At 38.6% G+C, this 26,807-nt stretch overlaps 1 protein-coding gene across 1 annotated transcript in view; it reads left to right on the plus strand.

Annotated features, from left to right (window-relative positions):
- The window catches only part of ABCG8 (ATP binding cassette subfamily G member 8), a 40,512-nt gene extending 18,361 nt beyond the window's left edge, over positions 1-22,151 (plus strand). The window contains exons 4-13 of the mRNA XM_023494989.2: positions 2,678-2,916; positions 5,009-5,141; positions 8,083-8,352; positions 13,222-13,375; positions 13,472-13,564; positions 14,155-14,354; positions 17,565-17,641; positions 19,452-19,719; positions 20,443-20,570; positions 20,659-22,151. Of these exons, the coding sequence (XP_023350757.1) occupies positions 2,678-2,916; positions 5,009-5,141; positions 8,083-8,352; positions 13,222-13,375; positions 13,472-13,564; positions 14,155-14,354; positions 17,565-17,641; positions 19,452-19,719; positions 20,443-20,570; positions 20,659-20,793 (1,697 nt within the window). The 3' untranslated portion in view covers positions 20,794-22,151. The remainder of the gene's footprint in view (positions 1-2,677; positions 2,917-5,008; positions 5,142-8,082; positions 8,353-13,221; positions 13,376-13,471; positions 13,565-14,154; positions 14,355-17,564; positions 17,642-19,451; positions 19,720-20,442; positions 20,571-20,658) is intronic.
- The last annotated feature ends 4,656 nt before the right edge of the window (positions 22,152-26,807 follow it).

Here is a 26,807-nt window from a genome sequence, read left to right on the forward strand (position 1 = left end):
AGATGGACACCTGCGTGTTCTGAAATTAGAATCAGAGTTTCTATATTTTAAAAAAGGCATAAATTGAGATAAGTTTATCAGCCCTTACCAGAACAAAATGTAAGTTTGAGAAGAAAAAAGGAGAAAAAAACAGAGAGAAGAGAGATAGAGAAAGAAACACAGTAGAGACAAGAGAGAAAGAGACAGAAATACAGAGATAAATAGAGATAGAAAAAGACAGAGACAGAGAGAGACAGAGAGAGAAAGAGATGAGAGAGAGAGAGAGAGAGAGAGAGAGAGAGAGAGAGAGAAAGGGGGAGAGAGAGAGAAAAGGGGAGAGAGAAAGAGAAAAGGAGAGAGAGAGAGACACAGAGAGAGAAACAGACAGAGACAGACAGAAACACAGAGAAAAAGGTAGAAGCAGAGAAATACAGAGAGAGACAGTGAGAGACAGAGAGAAGGAAAAAGAGAAAGAAATATTTAACAAACTAAATGAAAACACATTAAAGCATAGATAATAGCACAAAAGTCAACAGGCAGCAGGCAAACCTTTTTATGTAAGATTTCATGGCTCCCATTTGTATTTGAGTTTTAAAGTTTTAAATTAAGTTTTCTCTGTTTTTCAAAGTTATTTTTTAGTCTTCATTTTTGAAGAGGACCAAAATGACATCACTGTTAGAATCGAGTTACGGGTTAGAATCGAGAATCGAGTCTGACTTTGGCTGCTCAGACCTGACAAAGGACTTTGATACTGAGGAATTGTGGCAAATTATGTCAAAGTTCGGTTGCCCAGAGAAGTTCATCAGGATAGTTTCATGATGTCTTGCTTGCCTGGGTTCTGGACAATGATGGGCAATGCTCTTGAGCTTTCCCAGTCACCAAAGCAGTGAAACAAGGCTGTGTGCTTGCTCCCATGCTTTTGAGCATGACATTTTCAGCCATGTGGTCAAACCCATTCAATGAGGACAAACATGGAATCAAAATCAGCTCCCGAACTGATGGTAAATTTTTTCATTTGAAAAAAGCTACAAGCCAAAACTAAAGTGGAGGGAGCCTCAGTGGTGATTTTTTGTTTGCAAATGATTGTGTGCTCAATGCAGCCTCCAAAGCGGAGATGCAAGAAAGTAGGGATCGATTCTCTGCTGCTTGTGCTACTCTAAAACTAAAGAAGTTGATTCTGAGAAAATGTTTGGGGGTTCCTCTTTGAAACTCTAAATGTCACGTAGTCTACAATGAATGAACAAGATACCTGAAAAGAGCAAGTGTTTTTTCAGACACATATTAAACTTTTTTCTTTGGTTCAAAAAAAAAAAAAAAAAACTTTAAGTAGAAGATGAGCCTATACCTAAAAGGAATAAATAGTAATGAGATCAAAATGGATTTACCTGAGGGAATATCACTGATAAAAGTAGCCATTCTGATAGAATCACACATAACACAGATGTCTGTTTGTTGAGAGAATAAGTGAGTCTGAATGCTATTCGATAGCAGGCTTTTTAGGAATTTATGATGCACTTTGTCAAAAGCTTTTGTGAAGTGGCTCCCTTGTCCCTTTACTTCTTTTTATCGATGGCAATCAATATGGCATTCAAGAATGAATGGGATTTAACTGGACAGCAAAGGGTGGCACTTTTAGGTACTTGTTTAAAAAAAATTTTAAGCAAATGGTAGCTGTCTTTAGGTACTTGTTTTAATTATTTTTATAAAGTACACAAGGAAAGGTCAGAACATGCCTTTCTACTGGGCTGCAGTTTAAAAATAATTGCTAAACCTATTATTTCTTCTTCTTCTTTACTCCTCCTCCAAACAGGCTTGAGTTTTGCATTTTAAAAAGACATCCTATTAACGTTTAAATTAGTCATTCCCATAAAACCAGTTTCTGAACCAACTACAATTTGAGTGATGAGACATTTGCTGACATGTCAGGGAGCCAAAAATAGTTTTGCTTAACAGAGCAATTAACTCTGACCCTTCTCCAGAAGAAAAAGTGGGGTTGGGAGGCTGAGCATCCTTCTGGCAAGCAGAAGTAAAGCCATTTAAAGGTTGGTCCTTGGAGTCTTGCTTCCCTGAGAATCTACCCAAAGTCATCCTTGTCCCTGGCACTGTCAAGCCCTGAAGCTTTGAGCTGAGGTCATAAGAAAGTCCCAAGTTCAAGGTTGATCTTGAGGACTGCCCTATGTGTCTAGACAACAATTAAAAGACAGCAGTTTGAGATTCCTGCAGTGAGTTTCCGTTAATGAAGCTGTGGCAACAGTAAGCATTGGACCAGGGTGGAAGCGAGAAATCCCAGCACCTGATCCAAATTCGTTTGGCAATTCCGGTAGGGGAAAGGGGAGGAGGCAGGATGGGACCAAATAGGACAAATGGGAACCTGATCACTGGGGCAATTGTGGAGTGAGAGGTGCAGCCCTTCCCAAAGGTGGGAAGGTAAGGTGGGCCCTGGGAGAATCATGGACATGAGACCATGGGGGTGAATGAAGTGAGGTACTGATGGTCATTGCAAGAAGGAAAGCACACATCAGTGCTCTGGGACAAAGCCCCATTTGCCCTGGCTTAGTCCCAGCTTTGCACCTGATGGGATTTCTCAAGCAGAGGCAAAGAATGAGAACCATTTCCTAGAGCTCCCACTGCTAAGCAAAGGACTCTGGACCCAAACTGGACCTCCCTGATGGAAGATCTCTGTCTCTTGACTTGACAGGTTATGGAAAGGCCTCGCTGCTGGACATAATTACCTGCAGAGAACACGGAGGCAAAATTAAGTCGGGCCAAATTCTAATTAACGGGCAGCCCAGCACACCCCAGCTGGTCAAGAAGTGCATCGCCCACGTGCGGCAGCAAGAACAGCTTCTCCCCAACTTGACCGTCTGGGAGACCTTATTATTTGTCTCCCAGCTCCGCCTATCAAGAACCTCTTCAGATGCACAGCGCAAAAAGAGGGTGGGTAACTGTAACTCGTAGGCAAAAGCAGAATTTCACAGAATAATTATTTTTATTTATATAAATAATATATAGCATTAATAACAATAAATATATAATATAGCATATAATAAATAATACAATATAATTATATATAATAATAAATATATAAAATAAATACTATTTATATTTTTATTAATGAATCACTTTGGGTCCAGGCAAGATGGTATAGTGGTTAGAATCCAGGACTCAGAATGAGGGAGAGCTGGATTCAGATCCTGTATTTCATACTTGCTAGCTGTGTGATCATAGAGAAGTCACTTCCTGAGTTTTAGACAAATCTAAGCCAACTTTGACATCAATGAAATACTTTTCTAACATTTTAGGATTTAAATTAAGTGATTATATTTTTGTAAAATGCTTAAAGATTAATTATTAGATTATTTCAGTCAAATTTTGGGTGAGAAATGCTTACAACTATAGAAAGAAATTAACAGTTATATTGATCAGCCCCACATGTGTTTGCTTTATAAAGCGGTTTTTAAGAAAAGAAAAATCTAAAGTTTAAAACAACAAAAAACTAAGTTATAAATGGGCTGATCTGAATTGGGATGGGAGGTGAGTTTTCACACTGAAGAAGCCCTGGAGCCTTGATGTAAGTTGAGGGTGGGGGCAAGAATAACTGGAATGAATGAATCTTCTCTCACTACTTTCCTGTACTGTCTTAGATAAAATTTGAGCAATTTTAAGCTCAGCATCTATGGGGTTGAAATGGATAGAAGGCCTGACCTAGAGGCAGGAAGACCTGGGTTCAAATTAGGCCTTAGATATTCACTCGCTGGATGGCTCTGGGCAAGTCACTTAACTTTCTGCCTCAGTTTCTCTAACTATAAAATGCTTTGGAGAAGGAAATGGCAAATCACTCCAGTCTCTTTGCTAAGAAAACCCCAAATAGGGTCTTAAAGAATCAGACATGGCTGAACAATAACTATAGTCTTAACTTTTGTGCAAATTACCCTTTTCCTAGAAAAAAAATCCCCTATCCTGCCCAGATCTTGCAAGGAAAGAATGAGTAAAAAAAAATATGCATAAGGAAAAGGATTTTAATAAGGATGCTAGTTCTACTATATTTTATATTAAATATGAAATTTTGTGATCTTTAATAATAGATTTATATAGGTTTATAAAGCTCCATTGCACATTATTGGCCCACATCTCACAATATCTCTGTGAGGTAAATAATTTATTTAGTTCAATCATTTTTCAGTTGCATCTTATCTTTTGTGACTCCATTTGGAGTTTTCTTGGCAAAGATATTGGAGCGGTTTGCTATTTTTCTTCTCTTGCTTGGGACAATAAGAAATTAAATGTCTTGACCAGGGTCACACAGCCAGGATTTGTTAGAGATAGGACTTGAACCTGCCTCTAAGGCTAGTTCTCTAGCCACTATACCACACTGCCTCTTACTGTTTTAATAATAAAAAAAGCAGGGTCAGAGAGGTGTCCTGCCTCTGGTCACGCAGCCAGTTAGTGACGTGGTTAGAACTTGAACCCAGACCCTCTTTCTCACAATCCAGCATTCTTTCTACATGTTGTTGTTTGTCCTTTGTTCTTGAAGAGAACCATGACTTCAGGGAGTTGCTGCCTAAAACACATCATCTCTCATCACTATAGAGTACAGAACTCAGCACAGTGCCTGGCACATAGTAGGTACTTAATAAATGTTTATTGACTGATTGACCATAAAGCATGATAGTGTAGTTTCAGTAGCATGGTAGGGGCAAAAGCCAAATTAAAAATGGTTGATGATAGTAAGTAGGAGATGAGAGACAGAGACAGAGACAGAGAAAGACAGAGACAGAGAGAGAGAGAGAAAGAGACAGAGAGAAAGAGAGAGACAGAGAGAGAGCGAGAGAGAGAGAGACAGAGACAGAGAGAGACAGAGACAGAGAGACAGAGACAGAGAGAGAAAGAGAGAGAGAGAGAGAAAGAGACAGACAGAGAGAGAGACAGAGAGACTGGGGGAAGTTCAAGCCCATTGAAGGGAGAAACAGTGCCTGAGAATCATATTTGAAGCAAGAAATAAGTGACATTACTGTTTCCTCCTCCTCAGGTAGAAGACGTGATAGCTGAGCTCCGGCTGCGGCAGTGCGCCCACACGCGAGTGGGGAATGAGTACATAAGGGGAGTCTCAGGGGGGGAGAGGAAGCGAGTCAGCATTGGCGTGCAGCTACTGTGGAACCCTGGTGAGGACTCGGTGGTGGTGCGTGTGGCCCCGGCTGTGGGAGGAACATCTCTCCACTCCTGGAAGCTCCTTCCCTCTTTGACATAGGCAGCTAGATGGGGCAGTGGATAGAATTGGAGACTTGGAGTTGGAAGACTCAAACTTTATGAAGCCTTAGACACTTACTAGCTGTATGATCCTGAGCATGTCACTTAACCTTATTTACCTCAGTTTCCTCATTTGTAAAATGAGCTGGAGGGGCAGCTAGGTGGTGCGGTGAATAGAGCACTGACCCTGGAATCAGGATCTGAGTTCAAATTCAGCTTCAGTCACTTACTAGTTGTGTGATCCTGGGTATGGCACTTAACCTCTACCTGTTTCTTCATCTCTAAAAAGGGTAAAAATCTTTTCCTCCCAGGATTGTGGTGAGGATCGCGTATGTAAAGCTAAAATGTTACCAAAGGCTTTGAAAAACTTAGAAAAAGGTGTTGCCGAATGAACCATCTTTTTATTCCTTCTTCTTGCTTCATCTTATACTTTGAGATTAAAAATTATGTGCCCTACAACCAGATTATCTAGAATAAATATTAAAAGTGTGACCCAGCCCTACCTTCACTGTCTTCCCCCAATTTATTCCTCAGTTCCTTGAAATCTGGTTTCTGCTTCTCTTCCCCACCATCATACTCCCGAAACTATTTTAGTCTTTTGGGAGGCAACGTGTCGCCTAGTGACATGTCTCTCTGAGCCTCAGTCTCCTCAGTTTACATGGTGTTGGGAACAGAACACTAATCTTGGAGTCAGGAAGATCTAAGTTCAAAAACTGCCTCAGACATCTACTAGCTGTATGATTTTCAGATTAAAGCATGCTATATTTTCACTTTTTTTTCTTTTTCCATGGTTTTTCCTTTTGTTCTGAGTCTTCTTTTACAATTTGACTAACGTGGAAATATATTTAACTGGATTGTATATGTATAACATACAAGAGATTGCTTGCTGTCTTGGGGAGGGCAAAAAAGAGAGGGAGAAAACTTTGGAGCTCAAAATACTATACAGATGGACGCTGAGAGCTATCTTTACATGTAATTTTGAAAAAAAAATACCATTAAGTAAAAAGAAAAGAAAGAAAGAAAGGGAGAAAAAAAGGGAGAAAGCGAGGGAGGGAGAAAGGGAGAGAGGGAAGAAGGGAGGGAGGGAGAAAGGAAGGGAAGGAGGGAGAAAGGAAGGGAGGGAAGGAAGGAAGGAAGGAAGGAAGGAAGGAAGGAAGGAAGGAAGGAAGGAAGGAAGGAAGGAAGGAAGGAAGGAAGGAAGGAAGGAAGGAAGGAAGGAAAGAAGGAAGGAAGGGAAGGAAGGAAGGAAGGAAGGGAGAGAGGAAGGAAGGGAGGGAAGGAGAAAGGGAGGGAGGAAAGAAGGGAGGGAAGGAGGAAGAATACTAGCAATCATTTCAAATCAGGGCTTGATGAAGACTGAACTTAAAAATGGGTACGTACTTACCTTCACCTCCTTCCTTCCCCCAGAGAGTTCTCGTTAAACATTTATAAGCACACTCTTGTATTGTTCTATAAATATTGTTTGAGCTGAGCAGGAATGTAGTAGAAAGTTCAAGGAGTGAAGTCATCACCATCTCCTTGTCTGGTGACTGTAAACTAACAATATCTGGAATTTATAAAGTGCTTTAAGGTTTGTAAAGTACTGAATAATAATAAGAATGATGATGATGATAAACAAACAAAATCAACCAAAGAATTGCAGGCTAAGATTAGGTCTAACCTTTTGACTGCCAGTGTCTTGTGCTTGTTTTACACAACCCGCTTTCTTAGATTTAGAAATTCCTTTTTAACTCCTATTTGCGGGGCATCCTGTGCACCAAAAGCCATTTTGAAGACCTTCCTGCCTGGCAGTAAGAACAATTAAACCCACTTGTCTCCCCAGATCCTCTTTGGCTGTAAAATGACACTAAATAGAAAAAAAAAAGTTAAGAGGAGGTAGGACACTTTCTAAATCCACATTCCTGCCTTTGTTATGTATATCTGTCACCAACCCCACCATGGCTACCAACCAAGGAAGGAATCAACTTGTGAGTGTATTGAAGCCAATGCAAACCCACACTGTTTCCCTACAGAAACATACTGTTCATTTTCTTACACAGTGGGTAGATGAGGGATGGGGTGGGGATGGTATAGAGAAAGGAGTTCTTGTGTCTATTTATGGAGATTACCAAATGTAGAGTACACTTATCTTTAAAATAGTTTAGTAATAATCTTTCTTCATAGCAGGAGACTGGAATGGATTCGTCAGATTTTTATTGTGTGCCTAGTACTGTGCCATGCCCGTTAGAATTGTGATTTGCTCTGATTTATATAGGATAGGAAGAAAGGGGAAGAATTTCTGGCTGGGGACCATTCATTTCTAAGGTCCTGCCTAGCCTAAGGATTTTAAAATCACCTTGCTGTATGCTTTTTCCTGCCTTCCTAATCTGTTTTCCACATTCATTCTACTTTATTTTAATTTTAATTTTTTAAGCGAGGCATAGTTATAAAGGAGAAATACAAAATAGGTAAGACAAATTCTCTGGCCTTAAGGAGCTTACAGTGTACAAAATTATCTATAATGCAAAAAAGAATAATATAAAAAATACATGGGTGTATAAATAAGCTATAATGGGAGTTCATAAGATGGAGAGATCTTTTCAAGTTGGGATGAAGCAAGGAGGGTTTCATAGAGGAAAAGATATTTGAAAGACGGGTAAGGTTTTAAGAAGTTAAAATGGGGATGGGTAGGATAAAGGTATGGAGTTAGGAAGGTTTTCTCATTTCAAGGAAAATGTTTTTAGATCTCTGAACCCATGGTTCATTAAGGACCCAGGAATAGTTGCAAAAACATGCTTTATCCAAGAATTTTATTTCATATAGTCATGCCTAAATCACTGGCACTAGTGGAGTCATTGTGGTCTTTTTATTTGGCAGGAATCTTAATATTGGATGAGCCTACATCAGGCTTGGACAGCTTCACATCCCATAACCTTGTGAAAACTTTATCTCGGCTGGCAAAAGGCAACAGATTAGTGCTGATATCGCTTCATCAGCCTCGCTCGGATATCTTCAAGTTGTTTGATTTGGTCCTTCTGATGACTTCTGGGACCACCATCTACTCAGGAACAGCCCGGGACATGGTCAAGTATTTCACAGACATTGGCTACCCCTGTCCAAGGTACAGCAATCCTGCAGATTTCTATGGTGAGTCAACAAAAGCCGTCCTGGATGGTCATCCAGGTCATCCAGGTCATCCTAACAGTGAAGAAAACATCAACTGACCCTTTCATGCATATTACACAGTTGAAGCACCTTGCTTATAGCCTTCCATAGAGGCAGGTACTACAAATATTATGGTTCCCATTTTACAGATGAGAAAATTGATATTTAGACATTTTAAATGGTTTTCCTTCGGGTCACATGAATTTGGATCCAGATTTCATGTCTACAAAGTCAATATTCTTTTTGCTACATCATGAACCTGAGAAAAATCTTGAGGGCTACACAATAATCGTCATATATTGCTGAACATGGATTTGCTTACTAAATTCCAGATTCTAAAGCTGGGAGGGGTTGGAGTAGGATTCTTAAAACTTGAGAAGAGATACTCTTGGGACATGAAAGGACTGATTTAAATTCTAGTTAGATAAGCTCCTGGATGTTGTTACTGTGGGATATATAGGCTGAAGTTCCAGGAAGGTTTTGAAAAATATCTCGTAATAGGCTATTAATCAGAGCTTCTACTGGAGGTAGGGTATATTGTTTGATGTTCCTGAAGTGATGCTCCTCAGGGGGTACTGAGGCAGGGGCATTCTAATAGAATCTTGGCTGTAGAATAAGCCTCAGGAGGAAAGCTCATTAACATTAAGAAGCTGTCAGAACAATTTCTGAAGATAGGAGTATGATACTTAGAGGAGAGCAAGTAGAGAGTAGTGGGGTGTATAAATGGTCCAGAGGACAGACTGCTTCTCTTATGGAGTTGACAGACACAAGGCTGAGAAGCTGTTATACCAATAAGCCACGCGGGAGAATTTGAGGTTCAACACACTCAGAGGATGTTAGAGTAACCCCAACCTCCAAGGAAACCCACCATTCCTATTCAAAGCAAAAACAGGTCTGCCATCATGGGTGAATTAGGACCCAGACAAGCTGTGGCTGCTCTGAGGTGCTCTTGATGCAACATGTCCCAAACTAAGTCATGACCTTGACATCTTTCAGAAGGCTGGGACTTGAGTGGCAGCTTGCAGGACAAGTTAATCTGAAAACCAAGATGGTTGGCTTTTCAGTCCTACTAATCACGCATATGAGCTGTGCGACTCTGGGCACTCTCAGTACCCTAGGTACCTCTCAGGTGTTGACCAGCTTTACACGAAGGGGTTTCCTTATGAGAGTTCTTTATATCAATGAAATTCTAAGTCCAGAGTCTGAACCAGATGAACCATTTTATAGCATTATCCCCACTTATGCAAAGGAAAAAATAGAAAGTGACAGGTATTTAAGGGGTAGAGGAGAGAATGGAAGGCAAAAAAGCAATGGAGGAAAGTTAATCAAAGCAGAAGAAAATAATGAAGATGTTCCTTCACACACACACACACACACACACAAAATTGAACTTCAGAATGACATATGAGAGTAGGGCTGCTGGTCAAGCCTCCACTAGTTGGGTCCCCTGTCCATGGACTCTGCTTGATTCTGGCTTCAACATTGGGGAGGAGCATTGATAAACATTAATTCTGGTGCCTTCCCTCTGTTACTTATTTCTCTATTAGTTTTTTCCTATTTTTCCTATTATTTCCCCCATTAGAAAAAGTTAACTTCTTGAAGACAGGGATAATTTTTTGCCTCACCAGAGCACATAGTAGGTACTTAAGAAATGTTTATTGATTGATAGTCTGAACAGATGAGGTAAACAGGAAGAACTTTGCAATTCCACCACATGAACACTAGTTGAAATGAATTCTGAAGAAGGTATTCCTGAGTTGGGACTCACTCTGACCCAGGGTCACATACTGAGAGGAAAGGCCTGACAGATCATTTAGTCCAAATTCCCCTCCTTCCAGTTTTGCAAATGTGGAAACTGAGGTTCAAAAACTGAGCTCGCAAAGCTGACCAGTAGCTGGGTAGAGATAAGAACCCACATCCACTGAACTTCTGCCCTAAGGCTATTTCCCACTATTGTGGGTTGGCTCTTACTTCCTTGTGACCCAAGCAACTCTATCTCCTATGGCCTGGGTTAATCTGTAAGTCTTTGCCAAAGCTTCAAGATGTTATGGGAAGACTTTGCCACCATGTGGCTTGCCCAGATTTTGGAGTAACTGAACAGCTCTAGGACAACTGACTTCGATTTGACACTTGGAAATAGCAGGATTCTCATGGATTCTACCACTCAGGTCATGGAGTCATGAGTTTTTTGGAAAAGGCTCAATGGGGAGCAAATGCTAATTGCTGGTGCACATTTATAAAGTTGTGGATCAGTGGACAGTGCACTGGGCCTGGTATCAGGAAGAGATGAGATTCTGGACAAGTCACTTAACTTTTTGGTCTCAGTTTTCTCCTCTATAAAATGAGGATACTAATAGCACCTACTTCCCAAGGTTGTTGGATCCAGTCAAGTCACAATTGTCAAACATTTAGCACTGTGTCTGGCACATAGTACTATGTAAATGCTAGCTATTATTATGGCAAATTATGTGCCAGATAACTATTTGCATATCAGATGATGTTCTTTTCAAAGAACTTTGTGTGGTTTTTGCTATTCTGTGGGCCATGTGGAAAACTCAATCAGTGCTACTGTTTAGATGATATTTCACAAGCAGTGACAACGTGAGAGATTTAAAGTATTGGAGCAAAGTGATGTTTTAAGGAAGGATCCATGGAAGCATGTGTAGAATTGCATCTCATTGCCCTAGATCAGGGCTTTTTAACCTGTGGTTCATGAACTTGTCATTTTTAATAATTTGATATCTCTATTTGAATATAATTGCTTCCTTTATGATTTATCCGATGCATTTTATTTTGTGTCTTTAGAAAAATTATTTTGGAATCGTACATGTTTAACCTATATTGGATTATTTGCAGTCTAGGAGAGGGGAGACAGAGGAAGGGAGAAAAATTTGGAACACAGGTTTTGAAAGGACGAATGTTGAAAACTATCTTTGCAAGCTATTATTATTATTTTAAAAAACCATGATTTTAAAAAGGGACCCACAGGGTCATCAGAGTGTCACCATGGAGGTCCATGACACAAGAAAGGTGAAGACTTTCTGCCATGGAGAAAGAACCTCATAGCAGGTCCCAATCACTTATGTGTCACCCTGGATGCCAAATGCTTTATTACTGGAGAAATCATAACCCTTGTCAACAGGAAAGCACATAGGGAGCAGTCAGCACAGAGACCCCATACTCTGTGGGTGACTTGTTCTGGGGTGGAAGGGACTGTAATCTTTAGCACATGTGATGTTTTAGAAAAAAGGCACCCTAAGAAGAGACAGAAGTTTAGCAAGAACTTGAAATAGAAATACGGCTTATTGTAATATCTGGAAGGGGTCTATAGGAACTAAAAGACCTTAATCTCTGGGGAAGGCAACTTTTTCTGGACTCCTCACTCTAATTCCCCACATATTCAACCAGGTACCAAATGTGGCCATTTCTCCCCATCCCGTTTTTCCTTTCTGCCCCATTTCCTCCCACAGGAACCACCTTAGCACAGTCCCTCATCACCTAGGTTCTTCTTTTTTTTTTCCTGAGACAATTAGGGTTAAGTGACTTGCCCAGGGTCACACAGGTAGGAAGTGTTAACTGTCTGAGGCTAGATTTGAACTCAGGTTCTCCAGACTTCAGGGCTGGTGCTCTATCCGCTATGCCACCTAGCTGCCCCACTTAAGTTCTTTTAACAGCCACCACATTGGTCTCCCTACCTCATATCACTCTACCCCAGTCCATCATACATATAAAGCAATTTTCCACAAAAGCAGATCTGACCATATAACTTTCCTATCCAATCAATACCAGTAGCATCCCCGTACATTCAACATTAAAGAGAAACTCATCTGTTTAGCTTTTAAAAATTCTTTATAATCTGACCCCAAATTATCTTTCCAACCTCAATAAGCTTTATTCTCCTTCCTGCATTGTTTGGCCCAGCCAAATTGGACTTCTCTCACATTATATCCTAACTTCACCGCTTTTGCCTTGACCATGCTAGAATTTACCTTCCTTCCCTTCTTCCCTTGGAGTTTCTCTCTTCCTTTAAAATGCAGCTTGAGCACCATATTCAATGTGAACCTTTTTAGCTGTTTAATCTAAGCAAGTCACTTAATCTCAGTTTCTCTATCAAAAAAAATGGGATTAACAATAGCACCTACCTTACAGGATTGTTAAGTGAGATAATATAAGCATTTTATACACTTTAAAGTATTAAATAAGGGGTAGCTAAGTGATACAATGGATAGAGCACCAGCTCTGGAGTTAGAGAGACTAGCCTCAGACACAAGCTGTGTGATCCTGGTTGAGTCACTTAACTTCAGTTTCCTTATCAATAATATGGGAATAACAATAGCACTTGCCTCATAGAACAGTTAAGTGAGTCACTTTACACAAATTGCCTCCAAAAAGCTCTCCAAAACAAAAAAATAAAAACATGAAGTGTTATATAAATATCAGATAAAGTGTTTCAAGATTTAGAAATATATTTCTCACAAATCTTGGAAAAAGCCAATTCTATTATTAGGCCCGAGGGACAGAGCTCATGACTTGAAGTCAGAAAAATGTAAATTAGACAATGCCCAGTTGTCTTTCCACCAAGATTTTTCACTTCCTTATCTACACAGGGGAGAACCAAATATGACTATATAACAAGATCATTTTAGGGTCCATTTAGTTCATTAATTTATTGTGAGGCTGTTGGGCTTAAGTGACTTGCCAGAGTTGCATAGCTAGTAATTGTCTGAGGCTAAATTTAAATTTAGGGGCCGTGCTAGGGTCTACTTTAAGTGTGTGGGGGAGAGAGAGAGGGGACAGACTTGATACCTGGTGACTCCAGTCTGTAGACCATGATAACCACATGTCTTACAGTTGATTTGACCAGCATCGACAGACAGGACAGACAAAGAGAAATGGCCACCAGGGAGAAGGTCAAGTCCCTCGCTGCCTTGTTTCTGGATAAAGTCAAAGACTTTGATGACTTCCTGTGGAGATCTTCTGAAGGAGAGCTCTCGGAGGACCTGAGGTAAGACCTGATTCTGGAGGAGAAGAGCAGCTGAGTTGCTTCTTGGAGGCAGATGCCCGAAACACAGACCCCAGCCTCTTCTCTACTTTCTCACAGGCCTCCTCTCACTACAGAGAAGACCATTAACTTATCATCACCTTTTGACCACCAGCTACCAGGGACAATACAACAATTCACCATTCTACTGCGGTAATTCTGAAACTGATTTTTAGAGGGAAACTACATTTAAGTATTTTGAGGATGTGTCGAATAATAAGTATTTGTAAGCACATCCATGTGCCCAGAGTTAAGTTCTACTGGTAGAAAATCATGGTCCCAAACTAAACATTGATAGGCCCATCCATTTTGTGTTTTTGAAGAAAATGGAATTCACCCAAAAGCAATTCATTTCAAGTCAACAAATATACATTAAATGTCTGCTCTCTGCAGAGATCTATACTCAGCAATGGGAAAGGTATTAATCTTAGATAATAATTAGACATAACACCTGCCCTCTTGAAGCTTACAGTCTAGAAGGAGCAAAGATACATATTGCAGTCTTCCTATCAGAATGGCAGCTCATTGAGGGCCTTAATGATTTTTGCCTTTATATCTAAAGTGCCTAGAAATGTGCATCGCCTAATAAATATTTGTTGACTTAAAATAGACTATAATAATATAATATAATATAATATAATAACTATAATACAAAACAACTCTTGATCAGCCCATGTCAGTCAAGTCACTGGAGGAAAGGCTATTACCTTCCCTGCTGCTAATCTAGTGTCACGTTTTTTAAGTCGACAGATTTCCAATGACTTCAGGGACCTGCCATCATTGTTGATCAATTGGTTAGAGGCCCTTTTGATGTCCATGATAATTGGATTTCTATATTATGGCCATGGAGAAATTCAGCGCTCCTTCATGGACACAGCTGCTCTCCTGTTCATGATTGGGGCTCTGATTCCCTTCCCAGTGATTCTGCATGTTATTGCAAAATGTAAGTGTCATCATTACTACATCCTGAAAATAACCAAAGGGAAACTGTTATTCATTTGGAATTTACTGGGTTCAGTATTTATAACACCTTGGGCTGGCCTTTTCTAGAAGTATACTTTTCTTGGATCTATAGAGTAAGAAAAGGTTAGCCAAGTTATTGAATAGTGATTACAAGATGAATAATTAACTGACAATAACTTCTTGAAGCAGGCTTTTAATTTAAACAGCTACTATATGCAATGCATTGTGTTCAAAAATGAAAAAAACTAGTCCCTAATAACATGGAGCTTACATTCTACTGAGATTTGGGAGTGTTACTGGGTAATATTTAATAACTAGAAAGGTAAGTTGGGGCTGTTAGGAAGGCCTTTAAAAGTCAAATAGAAAAGTCATTATTTTATGCCCCAAATTAGGAGCATATTCAAAACATAAATAAGTTGCACTTTTTTTTGAATATTGTAATTTTCCCACTAATTAGACTGAACATTTGACAGAAATCAAAAGCCTCTCTTGGTCATTCTAGTTTCTTAAAGAACCTTGCATTTTACTAGGGAGATACAATTTTGCAAAGGGGTTAAGACTGATCATCTAGAAGGGAGGAGGGAATAACAGATAGGGAGCAAGGAAAGGCTTTGGGTGAGGAGGAGCTGGGCCAGGAAAGAAGCTATAAATTTTAAGAGTTAAAGTGAGGCAGGCTTAAACACAGAGGGATTGCCCACAGCCTGCAGCAATTGGGCAGAACCTCTGAGAAGGGAATATGGTCTTGGGGAGCAGGAAGCTGGCTAGTTTGATTAGACTAGCCCCTTCCCATAGCCAGCTCTACATTCCATAATCAAATAAACACAATTTGGCTCAAGGCCACCAAGATAACCATTAGCCAGATACATGTGATAGTGAAGCAGAATGTCAAGAAATCTGGATTCTTAAATGAATCTGAATAAGGAAAGGTGTAAAGCAGAACAAATCATTGACCTCTCAGCCCTAGATCTCAGTTTCTTCATTTGGGAAATCAATTTATTATGCTGGGAATGCAAAGGAAAGAAAATAATCAATTTTTCTTTAACTTCTAGGAGCTTCCATTCTGTGGGGAAGATAATAGTATATATATATATATGTGTGTGTGTGTGTGTGTGTGTGTGTGTGTGTATGTTATATACATTCTTTGGGGATACTAAATATTATATTTATATATTTTGTGGCAAAGATAACATATATATTTATGTAACTTGTATCCCTATACATTATAGAACATATATGTACACACAGTATGTACATATATACAATTCATTATAGATAGATAATAAAGATAATGTATATACCTGCATACACATATACATAATAAATAAATGTATACTCATACACACATTATGAAATGCATATAACAAGTACATATCAATGACATTTATTAAGCATCTACTATCTGTCAGGCACAGTGAAGTGCTAGAAATACAAAAAGGCAAAAGTCAATCATTGCCCTTAGACCTTATAACCTAATAAGGGGGAAAACACAGCAATAAATATGTACAAAATGTTATTTACAGGATAAATAGGAAATAATTAACAGAGGAAAGGTACTGAAATTAAGGGGCATTGAGGAAGGGTTGTGATAAAAGATGGCATTTTAGTTGGGACTTAAAGGAAGTTGGAAACAACAGTAGTTGGAGTAAAGAAGGGAGAGTATTCCAGACATGGAGGACAGCCTGAGAAAGGGCTTGAAGCCTAAGTTGAAAGATGGAATGTTTTGTCCTTGGAACAGCCAGGATGTCATAAATGCCATATGTGTATAAAAATACATTTAAAATTTATGTATATATCATGATGTTTTTGAAATGAGAATTTTAAATCATCAAGAATTATTAAAAATACTACATATAATTAATAGGAGAAATGCAGATTAAAACAATGTGTGGAAAGGCATGTATACATGCACATGCTATTTAAAGTATAGTTTATATCACACATGGATATATGTGTGCATTACAAATATTAATATAGACATAATCTATCACATATGACATATATGCACTATATATATATATATATATATATATATATATATACACATATACATTATATACATGTTCTCTTCCACATAAAATGTAGGTATCTGAATATATATCCAGACATATATTATCTTCCCCTTAGAATGTAGAACACAGAAGAGAATGTGATCCTCCCCATTGAATATGTGTGTATGTGTATATATATATTTTATATGTAGAATGAACACATGCAGAATAAATGGAAAATAAATACAAGACAATTAAATATAACTTAGGGAAGCAATCAGCATTTGGGGGGAGTCAGAAAATCTGTTTTCTTGAGCTGTCTGGCAGGAAAATGGAGTGTTTATGAGACCAAAGAGATGAGGGAGTGTGTTCCAAGAATGGGGAATGGCTAATGCAAACATATGGAGCTGGTAAATTGAATGCTAAGTGTGAGGAACAGAGAGACGTCCAGTTTGGCTAGAATAGAGAATATGAGAAGAATAATGGATAATTGGAAAGGTTGGTTGTGATTTATATATCACAGTTGTGAAGGGCTTGAAAAGTCAAACAGAAATGTTAATATTATCCTAGAAGTAAGAGGGAACCATTAGAGTGAGTAGGGGCGTGATATCTTCAGATCTGCACTTATTAAAAAATCGCTTTGGCAGCTAGCTGTGCAATGAATGGATTGGAATGGTGTAAGGCTTGAGTCTATAAACTAAAAATAGACTATTAGGTAGTATTAATAACTAATCTTTATTCTAGAGAACCAATCCTGAAATAAATATGCCTCCTTTCTCTCTGCATAGATATGGGGAAGTAAGCATGCCCTATGGACCTTCCATGTCCAGGCACTCTTCTAGGGAGAGATAAAAAAGGAACATTTCATTCTGCCTTGTACCAGAGCAACTATAGGAGGAGATACAAATTACGTATAAATAACATTTAAGTTACAGAAGAACATGCAACTGTAACACACAAGTTCACTGTCTTGTTGTTTTATCTGTTTTTATTTATAAAAAAGGAAGATTCAATGGGGAATATATTGGGGGGATATATCTATAAATTACATTAATATAAAAACCAAAAGGACTGCAAAAATATCTAAAAATGAAATGGTTCTATTTTAATTGTATTAAAGGCTACTTCCAGAGGCAGCAATAAATATGAATAACTCTGAATAACTTCATTTTATATTAACTTCATTTTTCTTCTTCCTTTAGGTCACTCCGAAAGGGCAATGCTTTATTATGAACTTGAAGATGGGATGTATTCTGCTGGTCCATATTTCTTTGCTAAGGTGAGACATCATCTGGTGTAAATCAGCGTGTCTGCCTACATTAAATAGGTGGCCTATTTAATGTCTGAATTGCTATTGTATTGTTGCTGTGTTTTTCAGTTGTGCTGACTCCTCATGATCCCATTTTGAGTTTTCTTGTCAAAGACACTGGAATGGTTTGCCATTTCTTTCTCTAGTTCATTTTGCAGGTGGGAAAACTGAGGCAAAAGCAGTTCAGTGATTTGCCCAGTTAGTAAAGGCTGAGGACAGATCTGAACTCAGGAAGATACATTGTCTTGACTCCAGGTCCAGTCACCTGCCTCACTATTAGTTTATATAAAAATTTTATTGAGGCAAATTTTTTTTCTAAACCTTGGAGAAAAATATGTGGAACCAAATAGCAAAGGAAATATGCTGTAATCTATTGCCCAATGGAGAAGTAGTGTCTCTCACAATTTAATTAAGTCCAACAAGCATCCAAGGATCTGTCATTAGTAAGGGATTGTGCTAAGTACTGGGGATACAAAGATAGAAATGAAACAGCTTTTGGCATCAAGGACCTTGTTTTCTCCTGAAACAGAGTAGCAGGCATTAAGAGAAACCATAGAATTAGGAAGCAAAAAACACAGTCCCTCCCTCTCCTAAAGGAGTTTCCATTCAAATGAGAGAAATAGCAAGACTGAGGAATTATAAATCAACAAATCAAAAAACATTTGCTCATTACATATTGAGTAATGTGTTATGTTGGGAGTACAAATACAAGGATAAAGGCAGCTCTTGCCCTCAAAGAACATACATTTTCTTAGGGGGAAATAATAAAAAAGAAGTGGAAAAACAGGAGGAAGGGCACGCCTCTGAAGGTGAGTTGAAGAAAGAAGTCTGGGAAGTCAGGAACAGAGGTTGGAAAGGAATGGGGTAATGAAAAACAAGTGGCCTGGTGCTTACTTAAAATAGAAATTCTGGGAATAAAGGTCCAATTAGAGGGTTAAAAGTAGGTGTGGGCAGATCACAAATGATCACAAATGGGAAGGAAGGAAAGGGAAAAGGAAAAGAATTAATATTTATATAGTACCTACTGTGTATCAGACATTGTGATAAATGCTGTTAGAAATATTCTTCCATTTGATCTTCAAACCTGTCCTGAGATAGGTGCTATTATTATCATTCCCATAATTGGGGATGATAATATATAGTATGTGTGTGTGTGTGTTGAGGAAACAAGCAAAAGAAAACTTATAAAATTAGTTTTGTTTTCTCTGGGTATATGAATTTATATAAGTACAAGATGTGGACATCCAAGGTAAATCAGCTAGAAAATTAATAAATTAATAAAATTTGGATAGCTATAGGTTTTGAGAGTAACACAGTAAGGAAGCTGATAGGGTCACCAACAGGAAACTTTGCCACCTACTTTATGGTTTAGAATCTCAAATTATAAAATGATATTAAAAATCAGTCTATTCTTGTAATGGAAAAAGCTATCACCATCCAGAGAGAGAACTATGAAGACTGAATGTGGATCAAAGCATAGTATTTTCACCTTTTTTGTTTGTTGTTTTTTTTTTTTCCTTGTTTTTTCCCCCTTTTGATCTGATTTTTCTTGTGCAGCATGATGAATATGGAAATATGTTTAGAAGAACTGCACATGTTTAACCTATATAGGATTGCTTGGTGTCTAGGGAAAGGGACAGAGGGAGGGAGAAAAATTTGGAACATGAAGGTTTGCAAAAGTGAATGTTGAAAACTATCTTTGCATGTATTTGGAAAATAAAAAGCTATTATTAAAAAAAAAAAAAAGAATAAGTCTATTTTACAATTTTTTTTTTATCAGATTTTAGGAGAGCTTCCAGACCACTGTGTTTATGTGCTCATTTATGGGATTCCAATCTATTGGCTAGCAAACCTCCGACCAGAGCCAGAATATTTCATCCTGAGCTTCTTGATGATCTGGCTTGTGGTCTACTGCAGTCGGACCATGGCACTATGGTGTGCTGCTTCACTTCCCACCCTGCACATGTCCTACTTCTTGGTCAATGCTTTGTTCAACTCATTTTACCTAGCAGGGGGCTTCATAATAAGCTTAGACAACTTATGGACAGGTAAGAAAGCAATCCTCATCTCCCCACTCAAAACAGAGGCAGATGTGATGTCTGGTCACCTTGTACTTTGATCCATAGAATGGTAGTTTTAGATCAATGGTTCTCAAACTCTCATTCTCACTATAAACTAAAAATTACTGAGAATCTGTCCAAAGAGTTTTTATGTGGGTTATATTTACATATATTTAACATATAAAGAGAGACCTCCCCCCAGCATTTTCTGCTGGGATCACACTTTGAGAACCACTGGTTTAGATTATAATCCCATCTGTTATTCTTAATGGTATCCCCAAAATGGTAGTTTAGATTATAATTTAAACACAGAGGGATTGATTTCCACACCTCTGTGGGTGGAAACACATTCCTGTCATTCGCAACCTGTAGGGCTGACTCAAATCCTTTTGCCATTCACTGCCTATTTAATGTCAGACAATAACAATTTCTTTGGGCTCAGTTTCATGATTCTTAAAATTTCCTTCCAGTTCTAGATTAAATCCTGTGAGTTTGCCACTTTTTCAGGTTCTGCTTTAAGGAACAAGCATTGAGGAATTTTTCTCTTATTTGACTCAACTTTCTCATTGCCATAAAAATTTCTTAAACCTAATCCAGTGAGAAAACCCAAAAAGTATTTATTGGTCCACTTTTCTGGTGGGATTTTGCTCTGGTCTTAAAAATATCTAGGGAAGTGCCTTTCAAGCCTAATGGTACATATTTCATTCTCAGTACCAGGTTGGATTTCCAAAGTATCCTCTCTCCGATGGTCTTATGAAGGATTAATGCAGATTCAATTTATTGGAGTCACTCACAAAGTACAGGTTGGAAACCTAACCATCCCACTACCAGGAGAAGTTGTAAGTGATGATGTACCTTTGAAAAAAATTTTTAATTGGTTTTGCTTTAAAAGGATAATTCCAGCGACATTTCTGTTTCTGCCCACAGATAGTTGATGCTCTGCATCTGAATTCACACCCATTATACGCTAGTTATGTCATTATTATTGGCACTAGTATCGGCTTTTTTGTCTTGTACTATTTGTCCCTACGATTCATCAAGCAGAAATCAAGCCAAGATTGAAGCCCTGGAATGTGCTGCAGGTTGCGGTGTGGGCTTGAGCTATACCACTAACGCACTCTCCCTGGAGAAGTCTGACTGAAGTAGCCCAGAGACTCACCATCCACAGTACCGATCCTCATCCTCTGGACCATAAGATGATGCAGTGGTACTTGCAGGCCACAGGATGGCAGCAGAATAAAGACAGTTTAAAGTCGATTTCAAATCTTGGGCAGATCTCCTGTTATTGGAACATCGATGTGTCTCTTTGGTGGAGCGTACAAAATCAGTATTTTCCTCTGGGCCCATTATTTGATATAGGTATAAGATGTGGACAAATCACACCTGAAGTGGTTCTTCCTATTATTTTGGAACATGAGATGGGGCCAAGTGGAAATCTAGAAATAATTTTTGGGTTAAAATTCTGTAAAACAGATGAAAAGCTGATAATGGCAAATCTCTCAGCAATTTAACTGAAGATGTAGGAGAAAATATGTGTATGTACCAGAGGCAGTGTGCTGGTCTTGTGCAAGGTTTCTGAGGTTTACAACTAACGTGATGGTATAGTGAAGTGGGTTGGGTTTTGGATTAGGAGCATATGGGTTCAAATCCTGCCTTGGAAAGGTCACTTCCCCTTCTGAGCATTTGTAAATGATACTGGTCTGTCAGATCTCTCTGAATCTGTGATCTTGGAACGGGCAATTCTATTTTACTTGTTGCAACACCTTATATCCAAACAACGCCAGATAAACTAGGAGTCCCTTAACACAGAGATAGGCAGGCAGCGAGGTGATCCAGTGAAGGATGGAGCTCCAAGTTTGAAAACAGCAAGCTCTCAATTCAAATCCAGCCTCAGTTTCCCTGGGTGTCTTTTATATTAAATGGAGATTATTATAGCACCTCCCTCCCAGGGTGGGTGGGAGGGTATAAAGGGAGCCATTTGTGAGCACTCTGTAAATGCTATTATCCTGTACACAGACAAGGATAGTAATGTGAAAATGCCCTAAGCCCAGGAGCTGGTTCCCATTTTGGTGAATACAGAAGCATGAACTAGCAAGTAAGCCATAGCTTCTCACCACGCACCCCCATTAAGCTGCAGGTGTGTGAGAGTGAGGGGTGGGGATGGTGGAGAATCACCATTGCAATCCGAGCTCTTTTAGGATCACAGGAAGTCAAGAGCTGGAAGGGAGTTTAGACAATCCGGGCTAATCCCCACATTCTCCACATTAAGAAGCTGTGCCCAAGACTTGGCCAATGGTTTCATCAGTGCCTGAGTCATAACTAGGCAGGTGCTAGTGAGTGCTTCAGGTCTGACCCGGCAGCTTTCTGTCCTCGCTACCTAATGCATCATTAAAAGCAAAATGAGTCTGTCAATAAAATTATCAAAGCAAAAAAATAAATTTAAAAAAAAAAAAAAAGCAAAATGAGGCTGAATTAATCACCCAATAAAGCAACCATCAACTGCTGCTCAGGTCAACATTTTGAACCTTATCACAAAAAAATGCCCGACTACTTCAGCATACGTGGTTTATGCAAACAAGCTAAACCAAAATGCAACCCTAGTCCACTAGGATCAGAAAGCATCTAGTCAGAGCCAGCCATAGTGTGAAAATGGCAGAATTGCACCAAACCCAGTGCTTTGACACAATGCGTTGTCATTTTTACTAGAGAACCAAAGAACAACAGTCCTGTGTTAGCAACTATTAATTAAGGTAATAATGTTTAAGTGATGGGTTTTTAAAGTGATATTTTAAAAAAATCAACTCCTTTAAGAACTGGTGATATTAATACTTTTCAGCTTTTCTGTATGAGGCCATTTACATCTATTGCATTTTGTATGAACACTGTCAAAGTTGCAAAACTATACCCTTTCCTTATTTCACAAAGCTGCTTTTAAGAGATTCTGAAGCTGAAACTGCAAAACCATTTATTTTTGCTGGTTCTTCCATTAAGTGAGTACAGCTTGTACTAGGAATACATTTTAAATTGGGTTTGTACTGCACAAAAAGGTTCGTGATCCTGGCTTCCCATTGCCCCCTGGTTCTCCTATTCTCTGGCTGGCAAGTTACATACCACATATCATAAGAGTCCAATTTTATCTTACTCCACCTTCAGAAATATTGTGGGGAAATCACTTTATAAATCTTAAAGTGTTCTAGAAATGGGAGCTCTCATTATTCCCTCCTGGCTAGCTGCATTAGTCTTCCTATTAGAAGGTAGGAGGCCATTCAGGCAGGCCAGCAATATAGTAGGCTGTGGTTTTAAATCCCAATTGGCGTCACTTATAGGCAGTCTATCGATTTAAAGCTGAAATGGCCCTTAGAAGCCTCCTAGCCAGGGCCCTTCACTTTGCAGAGGAAACAAGGACCCTGAGATAGCAGCAGCATTTTCAATTATGGGAAATGATTAGTGCACATAAACCTAATCCTCTAGGAACGTGAGAGAGGTAGAAACCTAAGTACAACTTCCAGGAGAACAGGGAAAAGCGGAATCTATAAAAGGGCCAGGGGAGGGATGGCCATGACCCTGAGCGCAGTCTCACCCCCAACCACCACCTCGGTTGGCTTGCCAAACCTTTAGCTTGAAAGGTTTGTTGTTTCCTTATGAGGACTGCGTCTTACTGAGAAAGGCTCATACGCTGTATTTGAGGCTTGGCCTAATTTGATCAAATGCTGAAGCTTTCTCCAGATCAGGTTATTCTTTTTCTCTGCCGAAAAAGGCTAAGTGACTATATTGTGTTTGATAATGCAACCATTTCCTGTATTTGTACCAGGGCTGCATTATGTGGGCTTTGTAATATGCTCAGAGCTGAAAGCATGATACATTTCTCTTAGAAACACTCATGTGCACGACTAACAATAGCGAAGCTAAAAATTACCATAATTTTCATACCCCCTGCAGCTACCGGTTCAACATACACTTTTGGATGTTGTTTTCACTTGCTGAATTTATGGGATTATTGGTCTGTCAGAAAGACACCAATATATAAATATGAAAACTGTAATCAGACATGAGAGAGGGTCCAAATGCCATGCATGCTTATTGTCGGCTTGAATAGGAGAGTGCAACTAAAAACGGTACACTTCCATTTTCTAAGAATTTAACGTGGGAGAAATACAAGTTCCGAAACTTGGTGATGGCTTTCATAACCACCAGCACAAATCAAGTGCTGGAAAATTAGGTGACTTCTTGGACACACCTAACACTTATAATGAGGATGTTCACAACCATTCTTCCAGTTACTCTTGCTATAATCAACCAGTGCGAACCCTACTACCCAGCAATTCTTACCAAGTTACTGGATTAAATTCAACAGCATCCTTTTTGTGACACTGGAAACCACCTGGCGTGGGTATAATTATGTATAAAGTCTGTTAGAACACACAAATTTAAGGGGGGGGGGGGAAAGAGAAGGGGGTAAGGGGCGCATTTTGACCTGGCCTATACATAATCTGGTCTTTAATCCTAGTCACTCTTTGAATAGAAGCCCTAAGACCTGAAAAAAACAGCAGGGAAAAACAAATTTTTCCTTTTGGGCTACCACCTCTACTTAAAGATGGGATACTTGCTCCAAGTAATTCTATAACGTTTATAAATATGATCAGTGCATTGAGAATATCTCATTATTCTTTCTGATTTACAGGATTGTTTTTTATAATAGCTAAGAACCTCCTAATTTGTGATTTAAAAATTCAACATGTTCATCTTCTCCATCTTAAAATAACCTGGGGAATTTTTGCTTCCTTCTCTCAAAAGAGCTGAATGCTCTGAAAGCATTTTGATGTCCTTAAAATATAATATTTTCCTACTTGCCTCAAAATCACCAGACTACGAACCACATAGTAGACTGTATCAGTTCTTAGTGATTGTTCCAAAGAAAGCTCAGATTCTTTTGTTGAGGGTTATGTTAATACATAAAGGGGCTCTTAGCAAATACTTCCCCCATATAGGTAAAACAAAAATAAAGCTGCTCCTTGGTTTTTGAGATACACTATTTATTCACAATATGAACAGTGGGAAATTTCCCTTAAGCTCCAGTATGAGAATTTGCAATTACTTTTAAAGTGCTCTCTTAACTGACGCTTATTCTGACACAATGAATGCTTTTCCTAAAACTCACCTCAAAAATTCACTCTAACATATGCTCTGTAAAGGTGTTTTACATTTTTCTGGAATCTTAAATTTCAAATATGATGCAATTGGTGAATTTATAAACTTAATACTTCTATGACATAAAAATACTACAAGTAATCCCTCCCCACCTCCCACAAAAAAATCCAAACCCAAACCTATATGATAGCTTTGTAAATAGCTACAAAATTGAAAAAACTGCACTCCAGGGGAATATGCATCAATCACATCATTGCCAGACATTGCCTCAGGGGCATAGTCCATGCCACTTTTTATAGTTACATCTCTCAAAAGAACAATGTGAATTTTGAATATATTTTTTATTTTATTTTTACAAGAATCTACAAAGGAGGATCACCAAAAGGAGTAAGTTCAGAGAGAAAATATTTTCAACTCTTTTGCAATTAGCTTCCTACAATATAAACAATGAATGTTTTTTTATTCTATTACTGATCAAGAAAGACCTTTAACATTAGAATCCAACTAATACATAGACAATGCTTTCTTCCTTTAGGGGTAACTACTTGAAAATCAGGGACTGGGCAGTCATAAAAGGTGACTACGAAATAGGAAGACTGCATAGAGTGATGGTGGAGAACTAAGACTGCACAGAAAAAGTCCTGGATATGAAGTTTTTTTCTGCTATTGGGTCTAAGCATCCTCATCTGGAAAAGAAACCTCAATACCTGCAGATGCATCAAACACTCTAGTATCCCTAGATCAAAGGAAACCACAGAAGAAAATAGGTGTTGAGCTGATCCTATAAAGTACAGTTAGGGTTATTTTCTTTGTTGGCTCTTGGAACTAAACTTCTTACTTCAATCCCAAAGCAAGATAAGAAACAATTATGAGAAATCAATATTGTTCTGAAATAAAAACCAGGAGACATAGGCAATTTAGAGTCAGGAAGCTTAGGCTCCAGTCCTGCTTAGGACATCTCCCAGCCATGTGACTGAGAATTTTTCTCAATCTATCAGGGCCTGAGGCATCTTTCAAGACTCCAGCTTGCAGGTGAGCTAACATCTCTACCAGCAGAAAGTGTCTTAACACCAGAGTGTTCAATACACGTAAAATCACAGGCCCAGACTTCAAAAATACTGTAATAACTAAACAAACCAAAGAATATAGACATCTTTTGTGAATGAGGCATCATCTGGTGGCCAGAGAGAGCTGGGCCTGGAGTCAGGAATACTCCGTTCAAATCCATTCCCCCAACACTTACTAGATCTGTAACCCTGAGCAAATCATTTAACTGGTCTGCCTTATTTCCTCAGCTGAAAAATGGGGATAATAATAGAACTTAGGCCTTGCAGGGGTATTATAAGGATCAAATAAGGTAATATTTGTAAAAGCACCAAATAAATGTTTATTCCCTTTTCCTTTCCTTTCTTTCCTTTGATATATTCATTCTTAAGGAAAAAATGTCATAAGAAATCTCAAAATACAAATACAAAAGATAAATGTTTATGAACTGCTGCAAAATGAGCAGAACTAGTAACAATAATGATGACTATCACAAAGAAAAACACAACTTTAAAAGAGATCTACACTGCTGGAGTCTAGACGATGAAAGGAACTACTTGTCTACTTTGAGAGAGGTGATGATCTTAAAATGCAATGAGATGACCTTTTTTGGGACACGGCCGATGGGATAAGATGTTTTGCTGAATTGTGCAGGCTTATGATTAAAGTATTGATTTTACTTTTTTTTTTTTTTGTTCATTGGGGTTTATGGGGAAATAGAAGGAACTATTTATTTTTAAAAGGGACAGTGCAAAAAAGGAGTTCAGGAAGCAGAGAAGGGAGTTGCAATTTTTGAAGACTACAGATTTTTCAGTTTTAGAGAAGCCCCCCAAAATATTGCAAAATAATCATTCACTGAAGTCAATAGATAACAAAGAAAAAGA

This window comes from Sarcophilus harrisii, chromosome 2 (genome assembly GCF_902635505.1).
Source record: "Sarcophilus harrisii chromosome 2, mSarHar1.11, whole genome shotgun sequence".
Classification (NCBI taxonomy): Eukaryota; Metazoa; Chordata; class Mammalia; order Dasyuromorphia; family Dasyuridae; genus Sarcophilus; species Sarcophilus harrisii.